This window comes from Protopterus annectens, chromosome 9.part0 (assembly GCF_019279795.1).
Source record: "Protopterus annectens isolate FY-2018-M chromosome 9.part0, PAN1.0, whole genome shotgun sequence".
In the NCBI taxonomy this organism is placed as follows: Eukaryota; Metazoa; Chordata; order Ceratodontiformes; family Protopteridae; genus Protopterus; species Protopterus annectens.
In genome coordinates this window covers 127,686,601-127,714,248 of record NC_056743.1, presented here as the reverse complement: position 1 = coordinate 127,714,248, position 27,648 = coordinate 127,686,601, and the positions used below count along the sequence as shown (strand labels likewise).

Below are 27,648 nucleotides of genomic sequence, written 5' to 3'. Positions count from 1 at the left end.
CTAGGAAGACTTTCAGAATGGTTTTGAAGGATGGGAGGGAGGCTACTGACCTGATGGATAAAGGCAGAGTTCCAAGCCTTAGCAAAATGCTATCAGTACAGACAATGCCCAGCAGATTTAATAGGTCTGTGGACAGAGAGGAATTTTTGGTCACTGGATTGTAATGATAGGCTGGAAACCTAATTGTGTAGAATGTTATTTACTGCCAGACAAGCAGATGGATGCCTAATAATTTTATAGGTGATAAGTTGTGTATAAGTTAGTTCATGGGGTAGTTCTTACTAGTTTAGGCTTTTTATTGTAATACAGTGGTGAGCTCTGAAAAGGGTATTTGCTGCAAATTTCGCACCTTTGTTATAGCATTGTTCAAGCTTTGATTTTTGTAATGTCTAAAGGTTAGTAATGATGGGAAAGGCATAAAGAATTGTGGGACAGAGATAAGTAGTGGCAAGTGTAGTTTTAGTTGCATTATTGAGAAAACCTTTGGCTCTGTATAGCATCCCTAGTTTTTGATGAATTTTTCTTGTGCAACTTTGTATTTGCAGATCGAATTTAAGATTATCATCCACTATCCTCACTAATAATTTGCTATGCCACAAGAAAGAACTTTAAATTTTGTTTTTTTTTTTCCTGAGAGGGATTTGGGAACAAAGTAGTAGTTTTGTGATGAGCATGAGTTACAAAGATATGTTTTTGGTACACTGCCTGAACATGAGGCTATGGTGAATAAAGAAATGTGTAACTTTTTTGGGGTTATGAAATTTCCCAAATTAATATGGATTGGTTGTATAAGAGAAATTAGCTAAAATGTTTGTATCTGTCTTTATGGAATGTTATGTAACTCCTCAGTGCTCTGGTGAGCAAACAATAGGGAATAAAGTAAGGGGGTAATAAAAGAAGAGAACATTAATACTTTATAAATCTGACTGCCTTAACTCTTTCATACATGTCATGATACCTATCTGGTACCAGACTGAGAATTTAAATTCAACCAACTTTTATATCCTGTTCGCCTACAGGATGATTCCTGAAAAGAGCTAATAGCATGCTTCAGCTGAAGATACTTTCAAAAGTCTTGTCTTGAATATATCTGGCTCATAAAGAGGCAAATGAGTTTACCTCTACCAAATCACCCATTAGCAAATCTACAACTTCGAAGAATCTTACTTGACAAGAAACTTCAATATATAGACCCAGTTTAGTCCACAACACATGGGTATGGATAAAGTAGGACAGTAAACAAATAACCTTGTGGAAGGAAATTTTTTTCCACCTTCACAAACTGTGAAACATGATGTGGTAATTCTTCCAAGGATGGACTGCAATGTATTGAGCTGATGGCCTTTACACCACAAGTATGCAACAGACCTGCTTTTACTTTAAACTACCCAATTGTGGCCCCCTTTCCACACTTATGAGGCTACCCACAGAAAAAGCTACCTATTCTGCCCGATTCTGGACCATAAACTCCCCTTGTACATGCTCTTGACTTTACGTGGTTGGTTTTACAGAAAACCTTTTGGGTATTCTCTTTAAATGCTCAGAACTGCCTCAGAAATATGATTTTTAGACACAAACAACTTCTAGGATTGGTGTTTGCGTATCCATTTAGTAAGCAGTGCATTATTTTGTAAATGTTGTCAGTTTTTTCAACAGCTTGTCTTATTCATCAAGGAAGGAAAAAAGTGGAGGCAAATTATAGATGGCTGAAATCCTCTACTGCCCGTCAGGTTATGAAAATGAAGCAAAAAAACATAAAATAAAATATTTACAAATTAAAACATCTTATTTTCATAACAGTATGCGAAGAAGGGGTGCCAGAAAATCAAAGATTATTTGTGTGACACAAAACATTATTATCATAATGTTGGAACATGCAGTGGTTTACCCAGAAGCAGACATGCTAAGCTTCGTTCTGTGGTCTGGTCCAATATAAGTCACACAGGACTGTTGCTTGTTTTTCAAGACAACAATTACTTAATGCAAATGATAACAGATAATGGTCAGCTTAGACACTTTTGCTGACTGTTCTACTGCTGATGAAACATCTGTGAACTATGACTGTGCTGATACAGTCAACATTACCAAGCAATGAATTACCCATTCAGTAGTGAGAAACACAAAGGAAATGTAAAAAAGGGTTTGCTAATGGTGATAGGCTGGTGTAGAACACTAAACCTAGTACAAAAATAAATTGTCTAGTAGCTTTTTTTCTTCCATTAGCTACAGCAACTTTCTGACATTTTGCTACACAAGCCTCTTAGTAACTATTGTCTAGATCTAGAAGTCGCTGTCAGCTAGAAACAATTTATCTCAGAATGTGTAACCCATTTTGGCTTCCAGAGATATCCTTGTCCAACTCATCTTGTGTATCTTACTTGGACAGGCAGAAAAGTTTTTTTCTAGCAAAACAAAAAACAGTAACAACTGCATAGAAATATTGTATACTTCAATGTAAATGGTTGCTATTAAAGTTATTGGCTCTTTAAATGAAATGTGCTAAAATGTTTGTGTGGCTCTACAGAAATTATATTTATAATAAGGAGAAAAACAACCTTGATCAAAAGCAGTTAACATGAAAAGCAGAAATATTTCCAGTGCCTCTTTAAAATTAACATTCCAGTTGTGTTACTTTTCTAGTCTCATTTATGTTTTTTCCACAAGCCAGATGCAGAGATTCCGTGAAAACACTTGTAACAGAATTCAAAACATAATAAGACGGTTGGGGTTTTCAATATTTAATTTGAAGTTTTCCAGAAACCTTGAAGCAAGTGCATCATCAACAATGCGTCCATCACTTGATAATGTGACTGTCATAGATTGTTTTTGTTGGATTTTTTGGGTTCCATCTTCATTTACAGACACAGAAAGCTCCGGTCGGGAACCACCAACAGCCAGTATGCAAGCCTGAGGGGGATTGATGATAGCAGTAAACTCAGAAATTCCGTACATTCCTAAATTGGAAACACTAAAGGGAAAGCAAAACATATTTGTTAGTCCGGAAGAGTTATTTCAAACTGTTTAGTTTAAAAAGAACTGTATTTCATTCATACTGTCTCTTTTGTAAATATATACACGTGCTATACAGTCTTTTTATTAAACCATTTATTATTCTTTTTTTAACTGTATGTACGTATGTGCTAGATTTTACAGTTTTTTTCAATAAACTAGATAACTAATTCATTCATTCCTCTCTTCTTAATGTTTGTCTCTAAAGCCTACATTCTTACAATAATTTGAACAATTTTTTTCTGTAACTGTCTACAAATGTCTTACTTCAAATTTAACATTATACATAAATAGATATGCACCTGATGCTACCAATGCTACTGTTTTGTTTCCTAGCCCCGTTTACCACTTTGTAGTCATATTTTACAATGCTTAACTATTCATATTGACTTTTTTGGTATCTTTCGTTTTTTTTTCTTGTATTGCTTTGGATGTGGGTAGTGGCTGTAAAAGGGACTCGTACCAGCCAATTTCATTCAGTTAACAAATCATCAAAACAAACAAATACAGAAATAATTAATTCCCCTAACACACAGTCTGGGACAATATACTTCTTTTATACAGACTGTTCTGACTGACTCTTCTGTCATTACACTAATATTTAAAACCCAAACACAGATATTTTTCCAGGCTATAAAACCTCATCAATCCTTGTATTACTGAAAAATACTAATTTATAAAGAAATGTAAAGGTGACAGTAGCCTATAACTACACTACCTGAGAGACGAATACAGCAAACATCTAGAAATCACTTAGAGTTGATAGTGACATTGAAATTGATAGTAAGGGTTAGGTATGACGCTACGGTATGTCTACTAATACAAGGACATTTCCATTACAGTCAGAAGTAGGTGGGGAGATAAGCTTACTCTGGTAGGCGAATTTGACAGGTATCTAGGTATTTCAGTAGTCCCACCAAATCGGTTCAAGCTGAAGGGAGTTACAAAAACCATGGGCTAAATTCTAGGTGGTTTGCACATGGGGGCAAATGATCTGCGCACTGACATAGTTATTAAAAATAGAAGCGCGCAAAGGAAATGGGTGATAGGATGAGTAAAGAACATAGAGATGACAGCATTTCTTTGGGATGGGATAAACACACTATCAAAGGAATTGGTCAATAAAAGGAAGGGAAGACAAAGGAGCTGACAACGAGTTCCAGTAAGAAAGCAACGAATGCCTAAAGGGTAGTTATGGTATACAAACTATCAAATGCAGGAACACAAGATGATGATACTTCAAAAGAACTATTAGTGGATGGATAAACAGGAGGACAGCCATAATGTCAGGCACCATTACCCTTCTAATAGTGAACTGAGAGATATCTATTTACAGATTAAAAGGGGATAGGGAAATAGCAAATAGGTACACACCATACTAGTTGATTCATGATGACACTTTTTGCAGTAACTGCTGGGACATGCTTTTCTAATATCCCCTCTTCAGCACATTTCAGAAACCTTTCTTACTCCTGTCCTCTGGGGCATAAACATTTCTCAGCATCAGATGGTAAGACACAATGTACAGTTTGGCCTTATATACTGAGTAAGCACAACATGTAAGGGATTAAAAAACACAAATGCACAGAATAAAGTATATATTTGAATGATCTCAAGGAAAAGCCATCTAAAACCTTGGGATGGAAAGGCTTTCCAGCCAAAAAAGGAATGGTAGGACAGTATTAAGTAACTATTCAAGAACTCCTTCTCACAGGAAAATTGTTATGCTGAGTACATTTCTGTTATATTTGACTTTGGATGTTCACAAATGTGGAACTACACTGGAAAAACCACTACAGAAAGACTCTGATAAATTATGGACATAAAAATCTAATGTTATATGATTGGGAAAAACACAAGAGACTGGCAAAAAGGGAAAGAATCACAATAAATGAACTGTGAAAAGAAACATCTACCATGCACCAACCTTCAAAAACATTTAAGAATGCACACAGACCAAAACCATTCATATAGTACACACTCAGAGATGCAGGCAAGTACAGTATTATCCCAGCTGAAAGTCCACCCATCCATCCACAACCCCTTTTCTCATTTTTGTGCATGGGGTTGGGGTGTCACTTCTACAGTGACAATCATCTAGAGTCAGGATTTACACATACAGGTGGCTAGCCCTGCTGCTGCTGTACTTCTTCCGCACCACACATTTGAACATTCACTCACATCTCTGGCCAGTTTAGATATCCAAGCACCTACTGCATGTATATGGAATGTGGAAGGAAAACGCAGCATCCAGAGGAAACCCCTGAGAACACAGGGAGAACATGCAGACTCTGCACAGAAGGCACTCCAGTGGAGAATTGAACCGGGTAACCTCTTGATGTGAGGTGACAACACTGTCTTATGTGCCACTGTGTGTATTATCCCAGCTGAAGGGGCCATTTGTATTTATAGCTAGTAACTCAATGGTGTTCCCTGTTAGGAGAGAGCTCAGAAAATTTGAAAATTTTGTTTTCAGCTACCTCTAATATGGATATGTTGCGCAATGAAATTAAGGCACTAAGTTGAAAGACATATTCTAATCTAGGATAAGAACATTTAGGGCTGTAGACTGTTTAGCATCGTTGGTAAAGACATGGGATATTTTATAGGATTATCCCAGCTGAAAGTATTCTATAAAATATCCGACTTTACCATAGATACTAAACAGTCTACAGCCCTAAATGTTCTTCATCCAAGATTAGAATATGTACTTCCACTTATTTGCTTAATTTCATAGCACAACAGATTCATATTTGAGGTAGCTGAAAACAAGAATTTCAGATTTACTACGCTCTCGCCTAACAGGGAACACCGCTGTGATACTAGCTTTAAAAAAAAATGCCCCCCTGTATAGGCCAAGGCAACAATTTCTCCTAAGTACCTTAAACTTTAAAATCCTCAATGAATCAAGAATATATTTGTTTATTTATTTATCTGGAATACTATATACAACTCACTGATTTATCTATACATATATTTGTTTGTTTATTTATACTTCTTTTACTTTACAGATAAATGAATATATGGGCCAATTTCCATTCATGGCCTAGGTGCAATAAAATAAAGTCAGGCATATTTAGTGCATACAGAACACTTCTAGGGATAACATGGATTGGTTCATAATTTCATAGGAGGTTATTAGGCTAGCGGCCCTACAGCCCTTACGAGCCTAGCCATATTTATCCCAAGTTGCCCCATCTGTCCTTATTAAGTGAACGTATTTTGCAGTATTAGTCTATGGTCAACACTGACTCCCCCAGTCTATGATGGACATAGGTGCCACCCCCGGGGTGAATTTACGGTCTGCCATCCATTTGTCCAGGTTGCGCTTGAATAGGGTCAGTGAGGAACTCTGCTTCACTTGAATCAGACGTTTGTTCCAGAGGAGTGACAGTCTCTGAGAGACATTTTTGTCCCTCCAGCATGTTCTGTTAATGTCACAGGCTAGGTTAAGATCCCTGCAGGGAGTGACTCTTGTGCCATTAGATGTGTATATGTGAAACATATCCATCAGGGCAGGGTCAGAGAATGCCCTGTAGGCCAGGCACAAGTCTCCTCTCAACAGTCTATATAATACAGAGTACAGTGACAGGGCTTTTAATCTATCCACATATGTCATGGTTTGGAGGCGGTGTATTTTCTTGGTGAGGACCCTCTGTGGTCTCTCCAGCTACTGCAAGTGTCTGTTGAGGTACATACAAAAGGGAGCATTGTACTCGATTAGTTGTCTGATGAGTGTCGAGTACAGTAGGGCTATAACATCCTTAGACCTGGATGCGATGCCCTTACTTATGAGATGCGCAACATAGAATGCTTTCCTCACCACACAGAAAACTTGGTGGCCAAAGTTCAGATTGATATCTACCTGTGTTCCTAGGTCTCGCACCTCTGGGTTTGAGCTTCGGGGGGGGGGGGGGCAAACTCTGTACCTTGTCTATTATTTAAGAACATTAACCATTAAGCCAACCGCCAAAAGGCTCTGCAAAAACAGGACAAAACTTCATAATACTCCATTACTGCAACACCCAAATGACCTCTCTGTAGACGCATACCTAAATGGTCTGAAATTCCTCCCCAGCAAACTGGGTAATTAAGAAACAATACCCCAGCCTTTATTTATTTATTTATTTTTATTTTTTTGGGACCAGCACCCCAATCATTAAGGCTCTCTCTTAACAAAGCTCTATCATTCCATTCATTCCAACAGGACAAAAGCCCTCAACTTACTCATATTTGTATTTTCATCTGGCTTGGAGGTAAGAGTTAAATGCTGAAAGTACTACTATCATTCACCGCAGCAGCTGGTTTTCATAACCTTAGGTCCTATCCTTGTCAGCTAAACTCACTACTGTTATGGCTGTCTCAGCAATAGGGAAGTACATCAGTGTGCATCTCCACCTCTAGGCCCATCGGGTAGAGATGATGTTGCTCATTTTTCTGCCCAATAGTCCAACATCTTCTGTCTGAGATCTGCCCTCCACTACAGCTTTACGTGGGTGAGAGAGAGAACATCAGCATATACCTTGCAAATGCAGGACAGGAACATCCATCCTCTCTGCCAGCTCTGTCAGGTGCCCAAGCAATAACTGTACTAGTTTCCCTGGGATGCAGTCAGCACTTTATCCCTCTAAGCCCCCAAGCTGGCTCTTTTGCAATCTGTTTCAAACTAAGAAGTTCCTTAAACTGATTAGAAAATGAGGCAATATTAGGTAGTTCCTACTGTAAAGAAGGAATGAAGTTCCACATAGCAGGGCCCAAAATGGAAGAAGATTTTAAAACGTGCAATAAAAGTGATGAGGAATTACTAATGAATGTTGAGAGGAGAAATTGACCTTGGAGCTGTCATGTTTGTTTCAAGTACTAGAGTTCTTTTAAGGGGCTTGCAATAATAAATATTGATTAGTTTGTACAGCATTGTATCAATGGGAGTTTGGTTATAAAACTTATAGGGAAGCATCCTTCACTGTGGAAAGTGAGGCAGTGAAGTTATCTACTTTCTGCTTCAGTGACAAATCTGCAGATTCTCTTTTGAGCAGTATGTACCCTCTGAAAGTCACATACTAAAGCTGCAGAATTAACACGTTATCACGTCTCTCCTGTGCCACTTTATATACATTACGTAGTCTATAAGGAAGGGACAGTAGTGTGGTTATTTTATTTACAGCACTATGCATATGACTAGGTACTGTCAATGCTGGATCCAGCCACACTCCCAAATATTTCTAGGTCAGAACTAATGCAAGCAATCCTCTGTCTGATCTGAACATATTGCAGCTGCCTTGACAGCTGTTTATACTTTTATATTTACCACCTACTAAGTTGGCCAGCACTGACCTGCAGACCTATTTGTCATATGAGCTGAAACAATTGTTGCATGCTCAAACTACTACATTATCAGCACAAAAATGCTTTGTAATATTAGAAAGGATAACAACTATGGAATTAACAATGAAAGGTAGCCAGAGGAGGGCCCAGGACAAACCATGAAGTACACCAGATGTTAAAGTCTGAAGTTGGGTTTTAAAAAGTTCAGTGAAGACATGAAAGATCTGAAAAACAGCATACTGCAGTTTTATTCAGACCATATTCAAGAAGTCTCCATTTATGGTTTAGCATGATTATCTTAGTCAAAGGCATTGGATAGGAGTAGAAATACTCTGATAGCTATTTTACCCAGTTCCACTGCCTAGAATATGTTGTAAATGTCAGTAAAGCAGCTTGAGGTCTCCGTTCCTTTCTAATTCTATGCTGATGGTCACTAAAGAAACCCCTGGTTTCAATATGGGTTTTCAGTTGCATTCACAGCTTTCTGAATAGTCCATATCATAGGAGGTTACTAGGCTAACGGCCCTAGGGCCCTTACAAGCCTAGCCAATAGTTTATCCCCAAAAAGAAACCTCAGTCAGCACCTGTCACCCCCTGTCAATGAGAGACACAGGTGGAACCCCTGGGATGAATTTGTGATTTCCCATCCACTCATCAAGGTTGCGCTTGAAGAGGGTCAGTGAGGTGCTCTGTTTGACACGTATGGGAAGTCTGTTCTAGAAACGGGGCAATATCAGTTGAAACAGTTTACATTCTTTTAGGAAGAGAAAGATGCAAGTCCTTTTCCACAACTCAGAGAATGTTTCCAATTTAAAAGTAATGTTACTAATGCATTTCACAGGCTCAGCAACGAATGTGTCACATGCTGTGAGGAGTGTGGGACAAAGTCTAAAAGGTTCAGCCTTAATCATAGTTCGGTATGTTTTGTCAGCCACTGTTTTAAATTAGACAGGCACAGACTGGAAAATTAATTAGTTCTAACAATGTGAATGGGTGACAGAAGTTTAGTAGGGAAGCACTGGACAACAAAGCTTGTACTACTATTGTGGCCTACATTCTTGAAGAAATACTGGGACAAATTATAAAAGCACAGATCTGGAATTATGTGGGGATAGATTTTAGTCCATTGGAAAACACATATATAACACAGATGAACAATAGCAACCAAGAACAATGGAGGAGTCTTCTAACCACATTGAGAAAGAAAGAAATTAAATCCTGTATCAGGAGAGGAAGGACATACAGGGATAGAAGAAAACCAGGCTGGATAAAGACAGAGAGAACAGATGTGAGAAATACAAGCTGGAAGAAATATAGGACATTCAGAATTAAGGAGAGTAATGAGGGACAGGAACAGAATATCAGAGAAAAGGTCATACATCTCAGTCAATGGCTGCTAATATACCGTAAAATGATAAGCCTTGCATAAAGTAAAATGCAGTGTCTTAAAAGAAGCCTCTAGATACCTGTTTTTAAGTTAGACCAACACAGGAAATATGGATATACACAAATAATGTAGTCGAAAAATAGGGAATATGGGTATACAAACTAAGCTATACCATTCTTTCCAGTGCATCATATTGGGAAGGAATTCATCATAAACTGATGCACACATGAGTAGCACATCCATGCCTATTAGTTTGTGGTTGAAGCTTGAACAGCAGACATCGCTTTACTCCTTATGTTTAAGTGCCGGAGAAAAAATACATCTTTTGGTCTCATATCCCAGTGCCAAATCATGGACAAAACGTAAACATAAACCTTAAAAACTAAGGCACTTAAAAGTTAGTCCGAAAGAGGGAACATGGATACATTAAGCTATGTCTTGCCTTCCACTCTATAATGTCAGCAAAGGGTTCACCTTTGCCTAACAGTTTATGGTTGAAGTATATTTAATGCATATACATCACACAGGTCTGGTGCTGAAATGTCTGACTAACTACAGCACATCTTTTTATTACATCCTTTGTTCACTCAGCCCAGTGCACACCCTCTTGGGAGAAGGCTTTCTGTTGAGTAATTTTTCTATAAGACCACACATGGCCTTACATGTATTCTTCCTGCAGGATGTCAAGGCCCACATGCATTTTATAAGTAAGTAAGGTGTGAGGGGTGAAATCACCCACATCAGGGAGTACAGGAACTTTTTCATAAATGACTTGCAAAGCTGAATGTTCGCTTGGTTGTTTTTATCAGCTGCTGAACCTTATAAACTGGTGAGAATAGGCAATGAATTAAAGAGACTTAATTAGGCCCTGCACTTGCAATGTGTGAAGGTTTTAAAGGACATTATGCAAATTCTAGTTAACATTAAGAAGGGTCATTTTATGCCTAACATTGCAAAGTACAAATAATAAAGTAAGGCAGGGCTACTAAATAAGTGCCATTTATGAACATAAAGAGTTTAAAAATCAAATAGATGATAATGACATGTTAGTCATACAAAATAATTCTGAAAGCATTTAATGACAACATATCCAACCTTCTAGGAAACTTACTTACCAAGTTAAGAAAAATAATAATAAAATTAATCCTGAACATCGAAAAATATCTTTTAATTAAAAAAAAAACAGTAGGAAATACTGTCTTCTTGTCCAGTTCAGCTGAGTCTGCATCATACCAGTAAGATTTACAGTTAATTTAATTTAAAATTGTGTATAAAGCATTTAACTCAAGTAATCAGGCTGGAAAAGCAGTGATATAATTTTGAAAAGGTTTGCTCATGCAGGAAAAAAATACTTTAGTTTAATAGGGCTTTAAAAATGTAGTACAGAAGAGTTGTCCAACAGATGTAATATATACTGAGCGTTCTAAAGTTCCCAGTTTTGTTTATTGTCAAGACGTAATATAAAATAAATAATCAAGAAAAATAATGATATTTTACTTATTTTATTTTTATTTTACATTTGTTTACCAGGGTGGCATACTAATCTCACCTGACCATTTACAGGTGCTTGATTGAAATAATTCACAAAGAAGAAGAAAAAAGGAGACTAGAGAGGCAGTAAGCTCTACATATAAAAAGAGAACAGTAACAATATATAACAAAAATATACAGAAGCAGTTAACAGATGTAGCACAAATTACGACAGAACTGCATATTTACAATAGACATGATTATATTTCAGGTTTACATCATGGTGGAAATGTTGTGGGGGTAATGAGTCATGGCTGGGGATAGTGGGGAAGGTTAGAAGTGTAAATAGTTGACAGTAAGTCTAGGGGTCAACAGGCTTTTGTGTTACGTGGCCTGTTGTGCGACATGTACAGTTTGATTTGGCGTGAAGAAATTTTTTAAGTTCAGCTCTGAAGGTGGAGAAGAAGGACTGTAGTTCCTTTAGTTACAGAAAATTGTCAATGGAAAGATGAGTGTTGCAGAAATGCAGAGAAAATGTATTAAAGTACTTTTCAGATGGACGATGCTGGAGAATTATTATAACTGTTTTTATTGGGACCCAAACTATTTACTGTTTTATTTTTCACTTTCTCTGTTCTCCTTAACAGGCTTACTGATGCATATCTCAGCTGCAAAGCCTAAGCATTAAAAGGCTGTCACTAACTTGTTCTAAAACTGATCATTTTCTTAGACTGCATCATGTTAACGCTTGCTCCAATAAGAAATGTCCAAAGCTATGCACTTTGGTTTGAGCAGCTACTATAAGTGTGGAGGAAAAACAAATTCAAGGAGTTTCTGGATCTTGGTACTAAAGTACCAAACAAACAGAACACTGACACATGCAGCAAATAAACAAAACCGTACCCTAATCTGCATTTTTATGTTCTCCCAATGACAAAGAATGAGAGCTCCAGTTTTCTATACCAGTCAGCGGAATTCAGGTATTTAGAACACTGGGAAGGGGGAACTGAACAGCTAAGGACCAGCCTGTCATGAGGAGAGATTTTTTTAATACTGCTGAATCATGGTCTGAGGAAGCGCCTTAGTGGCATGAGAGCACTTACCTTTTTTGTTCTTGTCTTTGTAATAAATGGTCTGTTTCTATAGCTGTGTTAAGTGGTTTCTCTTGCACATTTTTGCTCTTTCTTTGAGTGTAATCAGCTTTAACCCCAGTGTATTCTGTTTATCTTGCTGCAACCCTTGAAAGAAGTTGACTCAAATGGCTGATACTTGGACTTTCTAAACCAGAGTAACTTGGGACCCTTTTGGTTCCTACTGTACAATTAATGGGGGGGGGGGGGGGGTCTACAAATCTCATTCTGGCAGCAGGAAGCGTTTTTGCCATCTTGCTCACACCTCTGCATCTTTTCTCGTATAGATTGACTAAACAAAGATGATCTATTAAATGAGGCATATGCAAATGCAAAACGTCTTAAAGTTGTCAGCAAAATCTCATCGGTGCAGCCAAGATTGACGTCACATGATAACACCAATTCCTGCCGTTCTAGCTGCTCCACTGGCTGCATCGTACGTACGATGCATTAAGAGATTGGTGATGTTTATCATTATGATCAATGAAGTTTCCAGTTGCTTCCCAGAATCTGATGGTGAAAGGGAGTTTTCAGAAGTGCCATTGCTTGTTTTGCTACATACCTCTGAAAAAAAATTAATGTAACTGATGTCATTCAGGGTCCTAAGCACATGCCTGAAGCACATGCCACTTCCTTAATCTGTCCATAACCCAGTATTCTTTAATGAGCTGATGGACAGAATATGTATGTATCCTCTGTTGCAGGTGTCAGGCTCCTGCCATGAGCTCCTAACAACTAGGTCAATCAGACCGTCTGTTGGATATGCCACCCACAAATTAGGTGGGGCTGAGCAGTAGGCCTCAAAGAGAATCTCCTCATCCTAACAGGGGAATCTGAGGACCAGGATCCCCTCTGTTGCATAAACTCAATGATCTTGCCGAAATTGGCATGTTCTAGAGGGGAAGGGGGGTACCCTCTCGATCCTCTGAGATGGTGTCTGAAATGACCAACTGTGATTGGGACGCAATACGAGCCTCCCCTTCACATACTATTTCTTCGAATGTCAGGAGGGGGTGTCACCTGACTCCTCAGAGGCTCCTGCTGTGAAGCAGTAACTTTAAAGCCTGACCCTTGGCTCTGACTCATTGATGCATGCTTGGGCTGACACATAAGGGATTAGAAGTTACAGAGTGAAATTCTTGTTGGAGATGAAATGATCCTCCTCATCATCTGAAAAGCCATGTCCACCTTCACCACGAGGTACCCACGTCAGTAATCATATCCAATCATCCTGCAGGAGAAATGGGTGGTACCAAAGAGGGAACCCCTGAAAGGAAAAAGGTGGATGGCTTACAGGAGACGACTGGCACTGAAGACTTGAAATATGAGTTCTCTGACACCAACAATGGTGCCGTTCAAGACATCTCTGATGAAGGTGCCGAAGACATAGCATCAAGTCAAATGTCCCAAGACATCTTGGCTTTGAGAGTCCTGGAGTAGAGTGAGTTGGATCAGAGTCCTCAAGAGCTAAACCATAAACTGTGGTCATCACTGAAGTGTTGGATCGACTACATAACTGCCGATGCAGAAACTCTTGTCAGGGAGGGAGTTATTATAGGGAAATCTGTGCCCACCTTATCTACCCTTGGTACCGAAGGGGAAGGGAGGGATCCTATTTCAATATGCACCTTAAGAAAGGACCTCGTCAAGTGACTCAGATCTGCTTCAGAAGTGCTTCTGTAAGACCTAAATGAAACAGAATATGGTCGTGAAGGAATCTGAGATAATTTTTTTCTGAATAGGTTCTGCTCAGCAACTGTTTTTGTCGGAAATAAGGACTGGCTCTGAGAGGTGTGGATTCAGATCTGGGAACTTCTCTTATGACATTCGGATTCCTTAGACTTTTCAGGATTGTTGTTCTTTTCCAATGCCTTTTTAAGCTTCTCTGCTTTGCATTCTTGAGGCAAAAGTTCCTTAATTATTGCTTATTTTTTCAATCAAAATGGGGTCTTTGCCCAAAAAATTTACAGACTGAACATCCTCTGAGAGAGAGATGACCCACTCTAAAACACACCACACAAACTCATGGGTGTTTTGGGGTGGGATTTTATGCCCACATTTCTGGCATTTCCAAAATCTTTTCTCCTCTCTTCCTTTATCCCTAATTGTGGGTACCAACACATAATATGGAGTACAAGGTTACCACAGAAAAGGAAAAACAAATAATACCTCTCTACAGAAGATGTGAGTATTGCAGACAAGAAGACTAACACTAGCATAAACTATTTCAGCTATAATACATACATATAAATTACTAATATGTATGTAAATATCTTTATATAATAGTGACAGTGTTAGGTGCTCAATTTTAGGAGGGAAAAGAGATGGTCAGAAAAGCTTCAAAGAAGCACAGGGGACAAGAAAGTAGAAAGAAGACAGCTGAGAAAAAAAAAAAAAAAAATTATGTGCATAATTTTAATACAAAAAAAACAAGGAGGAGCACATAGCTTCTGCTGTGTGCTTAAAATCATGTCTGGAAGCAAAGGCAGCAAACAGCTAGTGTTATCTATCTTACTGAGATATGACAGAAAAATAATTCTTAAAGGGACTCAAGGCTTGGAACACTAGTTTTGTTGTTTCATATCCAACAAGTGTCTTGAGAACTCACAAGTCAAATCTAACGGAATTAATAGGATTTCAGAGCTTTATTGCCCTTAAATTGTAGGCTGAAGCCTACAGTTTTAAGTCCAGTCAGTCATGGAGAAAAAAGTGTGTTAATATATAAATAACAGGGAAAAGGTTACGCCATCCTGAGCAAGGAAGAGAGAATTCAGGGGAATGGAGGGAGGGTACTTGCACTGCTATAGTAATCTATTCAAACATTTACTGCTATGTTGTTTAGTTAACTACACAACTATAGTATGTTCTTCATAAAATCACTGCTGCAGTATTTATATAGATGGAGATGACTGCCAAAGCTTAAGAGGGAAGGGTGGGTGGAGTTGAATCAGGGTCTACAACACCCTGTAGAACAGTCCTAGTGAAGTCAGACATGGCCCTGGAAAAAAGCATACAGTTTGAAATGTTTGGTGAATATGAGAATAAAGGACCAAGTAGCTGCTTCCAAATGGATCGGGAGGCCACACAATTCCAAAAAAGCCCAGAGATGGCAAATGCCCTAGTAGAAGGAGCGTTAGCATTCTCAGAATTATTTTTGCCATGGTTGGAATAGCGAGATAAATAGAAAGGAAAAGTCATCTGGAAAAAAATGTTTATAAACTAGCTGTTATACAATACCAAAAGTTGATTAGTTTTCCTAAATTGTTTATTTACATCCCAGCTTTCTGAGCACATCAAGACAATGAAATATTTTATGTCTCTCCCTTATTTTGTGGATTATGTTACAATGCAAGGAGCTAGATAGTTTGATTATGAGTCAATTCAGAAACTACTTTAGGCATAAAGGAAGGCTTGGTTCTAAGACTCACCCTATCCTTGTGAAAAAAACACAAACAACCAAAACAAAACAAGAAAGGTTAAATGGACATAAGGCCTGCTGTTCAGGTACCCATATAGCATAAATCCAGGCTATCAGCAATACAGTCTTCCAGATTAGACATTTTTGAGAAGATCTGATTGCAGGTTCAAAGGGAGGTTGAGTTAACTTTTCCAAAATAAAATTCAAATCCCAAATCATAGCCACATTCTTTCTTGGTAGTGTAATATGTAGAACTTCCTCAGAAATTGTTTGATTTGAAAAGAGAAGATAGGGGGAATCGAATCCAGTGGCAAACAGACTGATGTAATCAAAAGGTGTACCTTAATTAAAATGTATGCCAGGCAGTATTGAGGAATTCACACAGGTACTAAAGAACCAGGGATTCCCCCACTTGAGATGGGTACTATCTTCTATTTTAGTACCAAAGAGATGTTTTTCCCCATTTGGATAAATAAGATTTCCTAATAGTATATTTTATTTCTACCTTCAATACCCACTGCATGTCCTCAAGAAAAAAAAAAAGATACCTAAAAGGCATTAAAAAAATTATCATTCAAACAGTTAGGTTCAGATTTTGGACATTCAGATGAATCAGAGACTCCTTGTCCTATGTGAGCAAGGTGACTCAGTGAGGGAGATTTTGGTGACTGTCTCTGACCAGCTGCATGAGAAAAGAGAACTAGTGCTGTCTTGGCCAAAATGGGGTGGTCAATAGCATCTTTGGCAAGTCATTTCTGATAATTTGAAGAACTCTGGAAATGAAAGCAAAAGGAAAGGCATAAAGCAACATCCTAGAGTTTGTGCCGCCTAGGGCTGTCTTTCATATTGCCGCCCCTCCCCCTCTCAAAATCATAGTCAAATGCCCCCCCCATACACAGCCCCCCCCCCCCCATGCAGCCATTCCAGTATCCCATTACTTGGCTATTTCTCCCTATTTACCATAAACACTGTAATATGCATACTGCTTTATGCTTTCCTTCTACAATGATTATTTGGATTTCATTTAAAAGTTTTATTTTAAATTTTATAGCACAAACACTGACAGCCATTTGCTAAACAAAGCAATAAAATCTCACAATGAGAACAGACTTAGCATTAAAACTTCTCTGCCCTTGAAACTCACATTCATTGAAACAACACAGAAACCCACATTCAGAGAAAATGCATCTGGCCAGTGGTGGATAGTTTACCTTTGGGCTATTTTTAAATCATAGGCCCCCTTGCACACCTATTTAGGACCATGCAAACATACATGCGTTCTTTGATTCACCTTCCTGATTGTACTAAATTATATTCCTTGTATAATATAGCACACTTGTTACAGCGTGTTTTAAATGTACTGTTTTGAATATTTTTCCAGTAAGCAATGAAACAAAATGTATGAACCAATGACAAAACTGCCTAATTCAAAACATTTCCATCATAAAAGTCTACTCAAACGTCTGTCATTACAATCCACCAATATCAGTAAATATGCACAATCGCTGCAGAAGTAAAAGTCATCTAAATAATTCCACATTAAAGAGATCTGTAACTGTTGAAGAGGTTGCTGCTAGCAAACAACTTTATATGTCATTGTTTCATCTACAAATAAAGTGCCTGTTACCCTTGAAGAATAAATTGCCTGTTACATTAAAAAAATGATAAGCTAGTAATATTGCAATAGGGAATGGAAGGCAAAGTCATAACAGTTTCATAGTTACTATGTATCTCCTCCAAAGGAGGAAATTCTCAGGACTGCAGCATCCATCCCCTTTCAAGTATAACACAGTACAGTATCAGCTATCCATTACATACTTTTGGAGTAGAACCCACAGCCTTCTGCATCAAAAGTAAATATACTACCTGTTGTGCTACTAACAATGCAAACAGACTTGGCATATGCAGCACTAAACTTCTCTTCCCTGAAGCTCTCAGCTCCTTGTAAAATCCACTTGATGCGTAACTATACCTCTTGACTCTGCAGCACAAGAAATCTAAAAAAAGCCAAAATGTATGGGGGGGGGACAAAGACCAAAAATTAGGGACACATTTTAAACATTACTTGCATAATTTTAGAAAGTTGCTAGAATAAAATGTTTTGTGTTACCATGCATTTCCTAAAAGACAGGAAGACTGAAACTTAAATGGCTATTATTATTTAGTAAATTCAGTTCTCACTGATTTGCCAGAGAACCACTAATTTTAAGAGGAGCAGAGCAAAAGTATAAGCCAAACATTCCAGATATTCAGTGAAAATCTGGAAAGTGCAGAGCTACGGATACAACTCCTTGAATCACAAGTCATGGTATGGGTACAGAATTCAGGCTCTTGTTTCCTTGTTCATAAAGTACAGGGTTTGAGCTTGAGTAATACTAACCACCAGGTATACCTAACTGGGGCATTTTACACAGACATAGACAAGCGCGCAAGCGCGCGCGCACACACACACACACACACACACACACACACACACACACACAGACACACACACACACACACATACAGTGAGCAAAACAGTTTGAGAGTAAAGAGTAGGAATTTTGGAATATGCATAAAAGGTTTAGCCTGGATAGATGTAGAAGGGGCGTTCCTCCTAGTGCCCTCTTCCCTGGGTATAAGAAAATGTCTGGAGTAAAATCCTTTTCCCCAAACGATCTGTGAAAACTGCTCCATGATCTTCTTAATTAATAAGTGTGAAGTGATCAGAGGGATTCCTGATGGAATGGGAAGGATGCCCACTGCAGTTTGTAACCATTTTCTGTAACGTCTAGATTCCAGTAGTTTGTGGTTATTGTTTGCCATGCAAGAAGGCAAAGAGAAGGGTTTCCAGGAATTTTCTGATGAAGGCTGGGTGGACAGAAGAGGGAAGGAATAACTGGAAAGAATTTTTTTTTTTTACTTTGAGTCTTGGATCCCTGAGCGCCATTAGATTTTGTGGGGGTGGGAGCCCCCTTGTCACTTTGTTTTAAACTGTTCTTTCCCAGATTTTTTGCTAATCTGATTTGGAGGGCTTATGATAAAAGGGCCCGGGATTGGTTGGATAGTTCCTTTGAAACTTAGGAACTGGAGATAAGAAAAGCTGTTTAACTTAGTGCATGATTTTTCTTTTTTCTTCTAAGATTTTGAAAACTTCAGTAGAAGCATTACCAATCAGTAGTTCTTTTCTAGAGGGACTTTTAATAACTGAGTTTTCAGACCTTCAAGGAAGGACTGTAATATTAACCAAGCATGCCTTCGCATTACAGTACCAGTTGCAGCTGCTCTACATGCAGCGACCAGACCATCGTACATCATAGCCATATTTGATAGTGTGCTTAGCTGCCCGAGAGGAAAAGCATATCCAAAAAATTACATTTCATGTCAGACTTAAGAAGATTTGAGGAAGTCTGTTTTATACCACTCAAAATATATAGGTTCATAGGTGTGTACTAGGCTAATGGCCCTGGAGCCTTTACAAGCCTAGCCCATAGGATTACCCTGGCATCCTGCCACCCAACCTTAGTTCCCAGTGCCTCTGTCGAGTAGAGCCACTGGAGTGATCCCAGGGGTAAATTTTCTATTTCCCATCCACTCATCAAGATTTCTCTTGAAGAAGGCCAGTGAGGTGCTCTGTTTGACATGTATGGGAAGTCTATTCCATAGCATGGGCAATCTCTGGGTTATGAACCTGTCCCTCCAGCACGTTCTGTTGACTGTGGTAATGAGGTTGAGGTATCTGGAGTGTGTGGTGTGGAGGGACTGGGATTTCTTTAGATGTAGCATTTCTAACAGAGCTGGATCAGACATGGCTTTATAAGTAAAGCAGAGATCACCTCTAAGTAGGCAATATGAGACAGAGAATAGTTGGAGTTTTTTGAGTTTATCCATATAGGACAAGTGTTTAAGGCCTACGATCCTCTTTGTGAAGTACTTTTTCAGCCCATCCAGTTGTTGTAGGTGTTTAGTGAGGTACATGCCAAATGGGGCACTGTACTCAATGATTGGCCTAATGAGGGAAGAGTAGAGGGGGACAATGACCTCTTTCTTCCTGGATGCAAAACCCTTAGCAATGAGATGTGCCACATAGAAGGACTTTCTGACCACAGAAGCAATGTGGTGGTCAAAAGAGAGGTTGCTCTCAACCTGTGTTCCTAGATCTCTTATAATGCCTTCTGTGTTCAGTGGACTACCACTGATGTGGTAATTCATGGGAAATGGGTTTTTCCCAAAGGGGATGACACACTTTTTGGCATTGAGCTTAAAGTCATGGTTCTGACACCAGTCGTTGGTCTCAGTGAGGCTTTTCTGTAGGATGTCAACATCTCTTGGGGAGTTAATAATGGCTCCCAACTTGCAATCGTCTGCGAACTTTGTCAGCCAGAGTCCCTTCGTGTTGGCCTGGACTTCTGAGAAGTAGATACCAAACAGGAGAGAACCCAGGACCGATCCCTGTGGGACTCCACTCGTGACTGTTCGGCAGTCTGACCTGGAGTCAGCTACTTTCACACTGTTGGTTCTATCTGTGAGCTAGTTTGCAACCCACCTAGTGATATAGAGATTGATGCCTAGTGTAGTGAGGTTTTCTATGATTCCTGAGTGGGGAATGGTATCAAAGGCCTTGGCCAGATCAAGATAGGCTGTTTGAACTAACTTGCCTTCATCCACATCTCTGGTGACTGACTCAAAGAAGTCGACCAAGTTTGGCATGATCTACCCTTCACAAAACCAAACTGTGTGGGATCCAGAGTTTGGAGATTCCCTATATCCTTGTTTATTAGGTCCATGATGATGCGTTCCACAGCTTTGCATATCAGACCTGTCAGGCTAATGGGGCGATAGTTCCCAGGGTCTGTAGTTGCTCCTCCTTTGTGGAGAGGGATGACTGTAGCAGTGCACCATTCAGTAGGGACAAAGCCTGAAGTGAGGTTGTGACTGAACAGGGCACACAGGTGAGGTGCCAGTTCACTCTGTAGTTCATGTAGAAGACAGCCAGGGATATTGGTGTCTATATTATATTATCGTACAATGAAAATAGAGAATGCTATATCATCGTACCAATAATATCTAAACAACAAAATAGTAAACAAATGGAACAGGAACAGCAATTTTTTTCCCAGGGAAAAAAATTCACTGCTCCATAAAAAAAAAAAAAACTCAAACACAAATTTAAGTGGGGGGCTTTACCCCCAACACCCCCCTACTTAAATATACCAACTCCGACATCACACCATAGTGGAGGAAATGGCAAAGTCCTGAAGATGGCCCACCAAATTTTTTCCCTGGGAAAAAATTCGATGTTCCGTGACTTTGCTATTTTGCCATTTCGACATTCGCTCTTTAGTCCATTTGATACTGTCATATAGACCCGATATTGTCAGGTCCCATAGAAGCTGTATTCCTAGCCTTGGACAGTGCTGTTTTAACCTGTGCAGCAGTAATACTGGGTACCTGGTAACCTACTGGTGTTGTGATTGGTCCTTTGGGGGGGCTAAATTTGGCACTGAATCTGTCGGCCAGTATATTGGGAATATCTGTTGGCTCTGTATAGGAGGTACCATTGTGCAGTAGCTCAGAGCAAATCTGGGTATTACCGTTGAGATTCTTTACATAACTATAGAAGGCCTTGTGATTGTCTTTACTATCTGCTGCAATTCGGTTTTCATAGCTAGCTTTAGAGCATTTGATGAGGGATCTCAACATTTTGTTGAGGCTGATAAGGGAGATTTTCCAGTCTTGGGACTTCACCTTATTCTGCATCAGTTTCCTCCTTCTGTTGTAGAGTTTGTTTATGGCAGGGGACCACCAGATTAGCTTCCTTTTTTTGGAGGAGAGAGTCTTGGCTCTATTGGGTATGGTGAGATCCATGCATTTGTGTACGTGTTCGTACAGTGCATTGGTGTATGATTCGGCAGCCATGCAACTATTCTCCATTTGCATGGGTGCCGTGAAATTAGCCACCTCTGTTTTTAGGAACCCAAAGTTAGCTTTGGAAAGTTTTTCATGGTGGTTACTTTTGTGGGGGTGTGGGGGGGTGGGGTGGGAGGGATGTGGATTTCCAAGGTGATTAGTTTGTGGTCGGATCTAACCAGGGAGGAGTTGACTATTGGTGTAGAGCAACGGTCGCCCATGTTAGTAATGACCAGGTCAAGGATTTTGCTACCTCTAGTAGGGGTAGGAATGAGCTGGTCCAGGGCATTGGAATTAATGAATTCCAGGAACCATTGGGCAAGTGTATTGGTACATGAGTAGTTTTCCCAGTTAATAGAGGGGTAGTCGAAGTCGCCCAGTATGACGGTCTAATATATTCTCCAGGGTGCTTAGGAACATGGAGTGTGAGTCTTGGGACATGTCTGGGGACCTATAACAGGCTACGACCTAAATCGCTGTCTTACCCAATGTTAGCTGCACCTAAAGTATGTCTGATGCATTATGTTGGGCTATCAGTCTGGAGGTGTGTGCATCCTTTATGAATATGGAAACATCACTGTCTTTAAGCTTTGGTCCAAGTTCTGGGGCTAAAAGGTGTGGAATGAGTTATAGCCTGGTAGTGTAGGGGTGCTTTCTGCTGCCTTGAACCAGGTCTCTGTTACAGCACAAGTGCTGATGTTCTCCATTTTAAGGACAGCTTTGAGCAAGTGCATTTTGAGATTTAGACTTCTAGTGTTGAGCAGTATGACCCTCAGATTACATTTGTTTGTAACTGTTATGGTGGTAATTTGGTCTTTGGAACACTGACTAAAAAAGGCACTATAGGGGTGGCAAAAGTCTTGGCCAGTATCTGGAAGCCCAAGGGTGAGAGATGCAGGCCATCTCTGGCAAAGCATCGAGGTCTGTCAATCATGTCCTCCCAGGCATACAGATACTGGATCCCCTTAGAATGACACCAGAAACTTAGCCAATTGTTGAAATCAATCATTTTCTGCTTGTACTGTGGTATCATTATTCTGAGTGATGGTAGGATGCTGCTCAGGACTAGGGTCATACCCGCCTGGGCTACATAATCTGAGAGCACCTCCATGTCTCTTTTCATGTAGTCCAGGGAGGTAGGTCTCAGGTCATTCACACCCACATGTACAATGACAGAGTCATATTTGTACCTGTTGTTGAGGGACCTGAGTGCGTGCATTATGTGGCGGATCCTGGCACCTGACAGACAGCTGACTGTTACTTTCTCCTTATTCAACCTAGTGAGTGGGTCATCAGTGTGTCTCCCTATCAAGTCACCCAGGACTAGTGTGCTGGGCATGCTGTTTTGCCTTAGGGGCTTTGGTTGAGTAGCACACTGTTTAGGAGAGTTGTGTCTCGTGATTAGTGTTGTGGTGGTCGAGTGTGTTTCTGCCTTGGAGGTCTCTGCTGTTTGGGTAGATTTTTACTGACAGCCTCTGCAAAGGTGGGTGTGTGTTTTTTTATTTATTTATTTATTTTTTTTTTTGTGAAAGCAGTGCTGGTGTGTGTTCTGGAGGGCTATGTGTTCCATGTGTTGTGGGACAAGTGTTGACCTTCTCCTCTTGACCAGCTATTCCGGTCTTGGCTGGAAAGTGAGTGGCTTCCACTTTGGATATATAAATGCATCTCTCGCAAGTCTGAGTACTGGGAGGTAAGAGGAGAGGGTTGTCGGTGTACAAGAGGCAGTTGCTACATTGCCTCAGGATACCCAAGTTCACCAGGGTAATAGGAGAAAGCACAAGGAACTGACCTTTAGACATGCCTGGAGGGGTGGGCATTAATAATAAGCACTGGAGCGGTTTCCTTGTAGAATGTTTAGTGCTAGTAGCAATTTTGTGTGCTACAATAATTGCTACAAGAAGTCTGGTATGGTAAAATGCTATATTAATAAGCTACTAAAAACTGCAGGAGAGGAGAGAACTAGCAGATCTAAGGGAAAATTTGAAGAGCAGACTTTGGCACTTCTCCGAAGCTTACAAACAGTCCTGGATACAGCAAATCTGTATCTGGACTAGACTAGTTACAGGAAAGGTGGGAAACAAGCACAAACGTGGACTTTTAAACTAGAAAGTTGAAAGAGATGGAAAAACTGCCCAAACGGCCAATAAACTACAAATTCTGGGCCAGGAACCACTCATCTTGTGGTAGATAGGCTACCTAGTGCTTACCAGTCACACTGACACGCTAGAGGGCTTCCCTCCGACACAGAAAGGCTTGGGGGGCTCAGAAGCTTACAAACAGTCGTGGATACAGCAAATCTGTATCTGGACTAGACTAGTTATAGGAAAGATTGCAAACAGTTCTAATAAACTACAATTTCTGGGCCAGAAACCACTCTTGTGGTACAAAGGCTACCTAGTGGTAGACAGGCTACCTAGAAGAAACTCAGTCATGTGGATTTGGTACTTAACAGCACAGAAAGATAAAGTGGCCAATATATGCACCCATTTGCCATAACTATCAAGAGCTCTGCTGTCTTTATCACTGGGAATGGGATTAGAGGAGGGAATTGTTCTAGTACCTTTCTCAAAATCCACAAAAATGACAACAGTGTTAGAAGAAAGATGTTTAGAAAGACACTAACGAGTATTAGGAACTCTGTAAAACCTAACAGGGGTCAGAGGTTGGGAATCCAGAGACAATGAAGCAGCAGAAAAGGCATCTTTCAGTGCACCCAGAACTACAGGGATAGCAACAGTCTTAGGAGTATCTCCGTATTCAAAAGCTGATAGTATATTTTTTGGGAGTCAGATACCTCTTATCCCACCCCCATTAAAAAATCTTTCATTTAGCAATGATGCCCCCTAATGAAATTTCTTCATTAGGGGAACTAGAGGGTAAAATACTATCTGCTTCAGATTCAGATCCTGTTGGTGAAGGAATTTGAGAGGCATAATCTAGTCCTTCTTGGCCAGAATCTAACAATTATTTTCCTTTTTATAGAAGTGGAAGTGAAGGGAGAGGCAGCATGCAGAGATGACTAATTAGAGTAAATTGCTTTAAACAGACAGACTTGAGAAAAACTAAACAGTTCTCCTTACTGGCTTTCTGACTGGAAGGGGTAGAAGATGGAAAATATGCTTAGCGTTCTGAGAATGTTTTCTATGGGTGTCCAGATATATGGTCTTCTGAGCTGAAGCCATAGGCCTGACCTTCATAACGGAGCCACGAACATGTTCTCTGACAAATACTTGGTGGATACCTCTCTTACCCCCAGATAAGTTAAGTTTAACTTCACCCTCCCTAGCTATTTCAGCAGAATGTTCAGTCTTATTAGACTTACAGGTATTCTGAGTTATGATGGCCTGCAAAGGGGATGTATTACAAGGCCCAGAAGAAGCAGATGAATGGCCAGGGACTGCAAATTCTCTTCTGCACAGTCATTAGACTCAGACCACAAGACAGAGGAATACTAAAGGATTCTATCACCTCTTTCTCAATCTCTCAAAGTTTTTTCTTAATTTTTTTACTTTGGGGGGCGGGGGCAGCTGTGTAGGAGAAACACAATGCCATAGACACACATGCCAAATCTTAAAGATGTTTATTTTCTACTTCTGATAGTCCTATAGGGTGAATGCTTGACAGAGGCCCACAGGATTTAACATTATGTTTGACCCCTAATAAGCTAAACAATCTATTATTCTGTAAGATGCAAAAAATAAAAAGTCAAAACATCTTGAGATGGAGCCAGAGCTAGAGGACTAGGGCTTGCTGGGGCTGAGGTGGGATAAAGTGGCACTGGCCATCTCTCCTCTCCTTGTGAGAACAGACAGGTAAGATGAGTTGCTCTGCATAAATGCTAGGCTTCTAAGGACTGTGAACTTATGAGAACTCCTAACAGCTGCCAGGAGGGAGCACACAGATGGCTGAGCTGTAAGCATGGGATCATTTGTGACCACTGGTCATTTGGGGAGAAGGGAAATAGGCAGGTCATCATAACATTCTCCAAATTACATCAATGATGGTCATGACTTCTTGCTCACTAGAGATACTGGCAAGAAGCACTGTCGGGTCAGGAGACCCAAAAATGTCTGAAAAAGCCTTCAAACGATGTATAAGTTTTAAATTCAACAAGAACATAATTGTCATGAGGTCAGATTTAGTCAGAGCGGCTCCACTATCTAACTTCCCATCAAATTTTGCATTTGCATCCAGCAGCATATACATATGGTTATTAAAATGTGCATTCTGTGGAGATATGAATGACATGAAAGGCTACTTAAACGAAGGCCTGGTCTTGGCAATTCAATACCAGCTACTTTTGGCACTGCATATTCAGTTATTTTTTACCCATATTTATAGAATTATATTGGCTGTATGTATTTGTAAGTCATTTGAAACACACATACCTACAGTAATTAAAGACTAGCTTATTTAGGTGTCTCTCTCCTTTTATGCAACCTACTTGACATTTCAGTAAGACCTTCACCACAGTTTCAGAAAAAGCAGTAAGAAAATTTTCCATATGAGGAAGTATGCAAGAAACAGTGTAAGCTAGAAAAAAATTAAGGTCAGGTAAAAAAATTGCTAAATAGCAGTAGACAAGAAAATGCACGTCAGTGGAAGGGTTCATCTCTTTCAATAACTCATTTCTAGACATTAAGGAAAAAATGTAATAAAAACCATATCAGTCTGAGGCACTGCATAAATATGCACTACAAAACAATGGGAAAATTGCAAAAATTGTGAATCCAATGAAATAGCTGAAGAATAGCTGTTTTTTTTCCAGACAGACTTTGATGCAAGAAATGCTAAATTATCACAGCAAAAATGTCTAAAGTCATATATAGAGGATGAGACAAAGTGGAAGCAACTACAGAATCAGCCAAAACAAAAGTTAACCTGAGGACAACCATGTCATTTCACCTGAGGGAAACATGCACAGAGTGAAGCCATAGAGGAGTACAGATTGGCATCAGATGTGAAACAGGGGGAAGCACCTTTACTAGAAGGAAGGATGTTATTATTATACAGACAGAGCTTAGTGAAAAGAACCCAATTCAATCATCACACTGATTTCTGAAGCACCCAACTACAGAAAGGTATCCATAGAGATGACAAGTTACAAATCTGGTTGTCAGACTGAAAGATTCTCTGTCAAAATGACAGAATGAATTTAAGGAAATGCAACAAGAAAAAGGAATGAAAGATGCAACAGGTATATTCAGACACATAATGTAAAGACATGGTGCAAAAAAGGTAACTTTTCCTATCAAAATACATACCTAAATGTCAGTGCTGACTCTGGGTGCAGGGTAAAAAAGCAGCTGCAGAAGCGCAAAAGTTTAAATTTAGTAGGTAAGGGCATGGGTGGCACCATTTCAGGGCATGCTGGGATACGTGCCCCAGCTGTGAAATACTGTGCTTGGCAACTGTTTCAGTAAAAACTACACAGATTTTTTTTTACATTTTCAAGATTTTTCTAATCATAATATGATGGGTAGTCAGCTTGTGTACTATTATTATGTAGTCTAACTGCCTGTAACTAGTTGCAAAGGGCAACTGATCAGTGTGCTTTTTTAGTTGGCAATGTCAAATTATGTATGAATATGACTACACTCAGCCACTCTGCCAAAGATTCTGCAGTCTAATGTCTGTTGCCCTTAGCAATCAATATCCGTGCTTTACCAGTCAAGTAGTCATATGATTACAGATTACCGGGAATTGCAGGGATCTGTTGCTTCTCAGGTACATTTGGGGGGGCAGGAAGCCAGATGAAATTGTGGACAGTGTAGTTACACTGCTCACATCAGAATTTGCATATTTTTAATTACTTTTACCTGGATTGAGAGGAGGGCCTGTATACCTTTCAGCTTTGCTTTAAGAATTATGGCTATAACTAAAACTAATGTGGGGTGGACAAAACAGGGAATTTGTTTTAAATATTACCCTATTTAGCTTAAAAAACATTTGTAGAACAAAAGGATTGGCATCAACATGCATTTTATGAGCAATAAGAAGCATGAAACTGTAATGTCTAG

At 39.6% G+C, this 27,648-nt stretch overlaps 1 protein-coding gene across 2 annotated transcripts in view; it reads right to left on the bottom strand.

Annotated features, from left to right (window-relative positions):
* Nucleotides 1–512: 512 nt before the first annotated feature.
* PDHX (pyruvate dehydrogenase complex component X) overlaps nt 513–27,648 on the bottom strand; it is a 1,629,376-nt gene continuing 1,602,240 nt past the window's right edge. For both annotated transcript variants that reach the window (XM_044082641.1, XM_044082640.1), the window contains one exon: nt 513–2,968. In XM_044082641.1, coding sequence (XP_043938576.1) covers nt 2,704–2,968 — 265 coding nt within the window. In that variant the 3' untranslated portion in view covers nt 513–2,703. The remainder of the gene's footprint in view (nt 2,969–27,648) is intronic.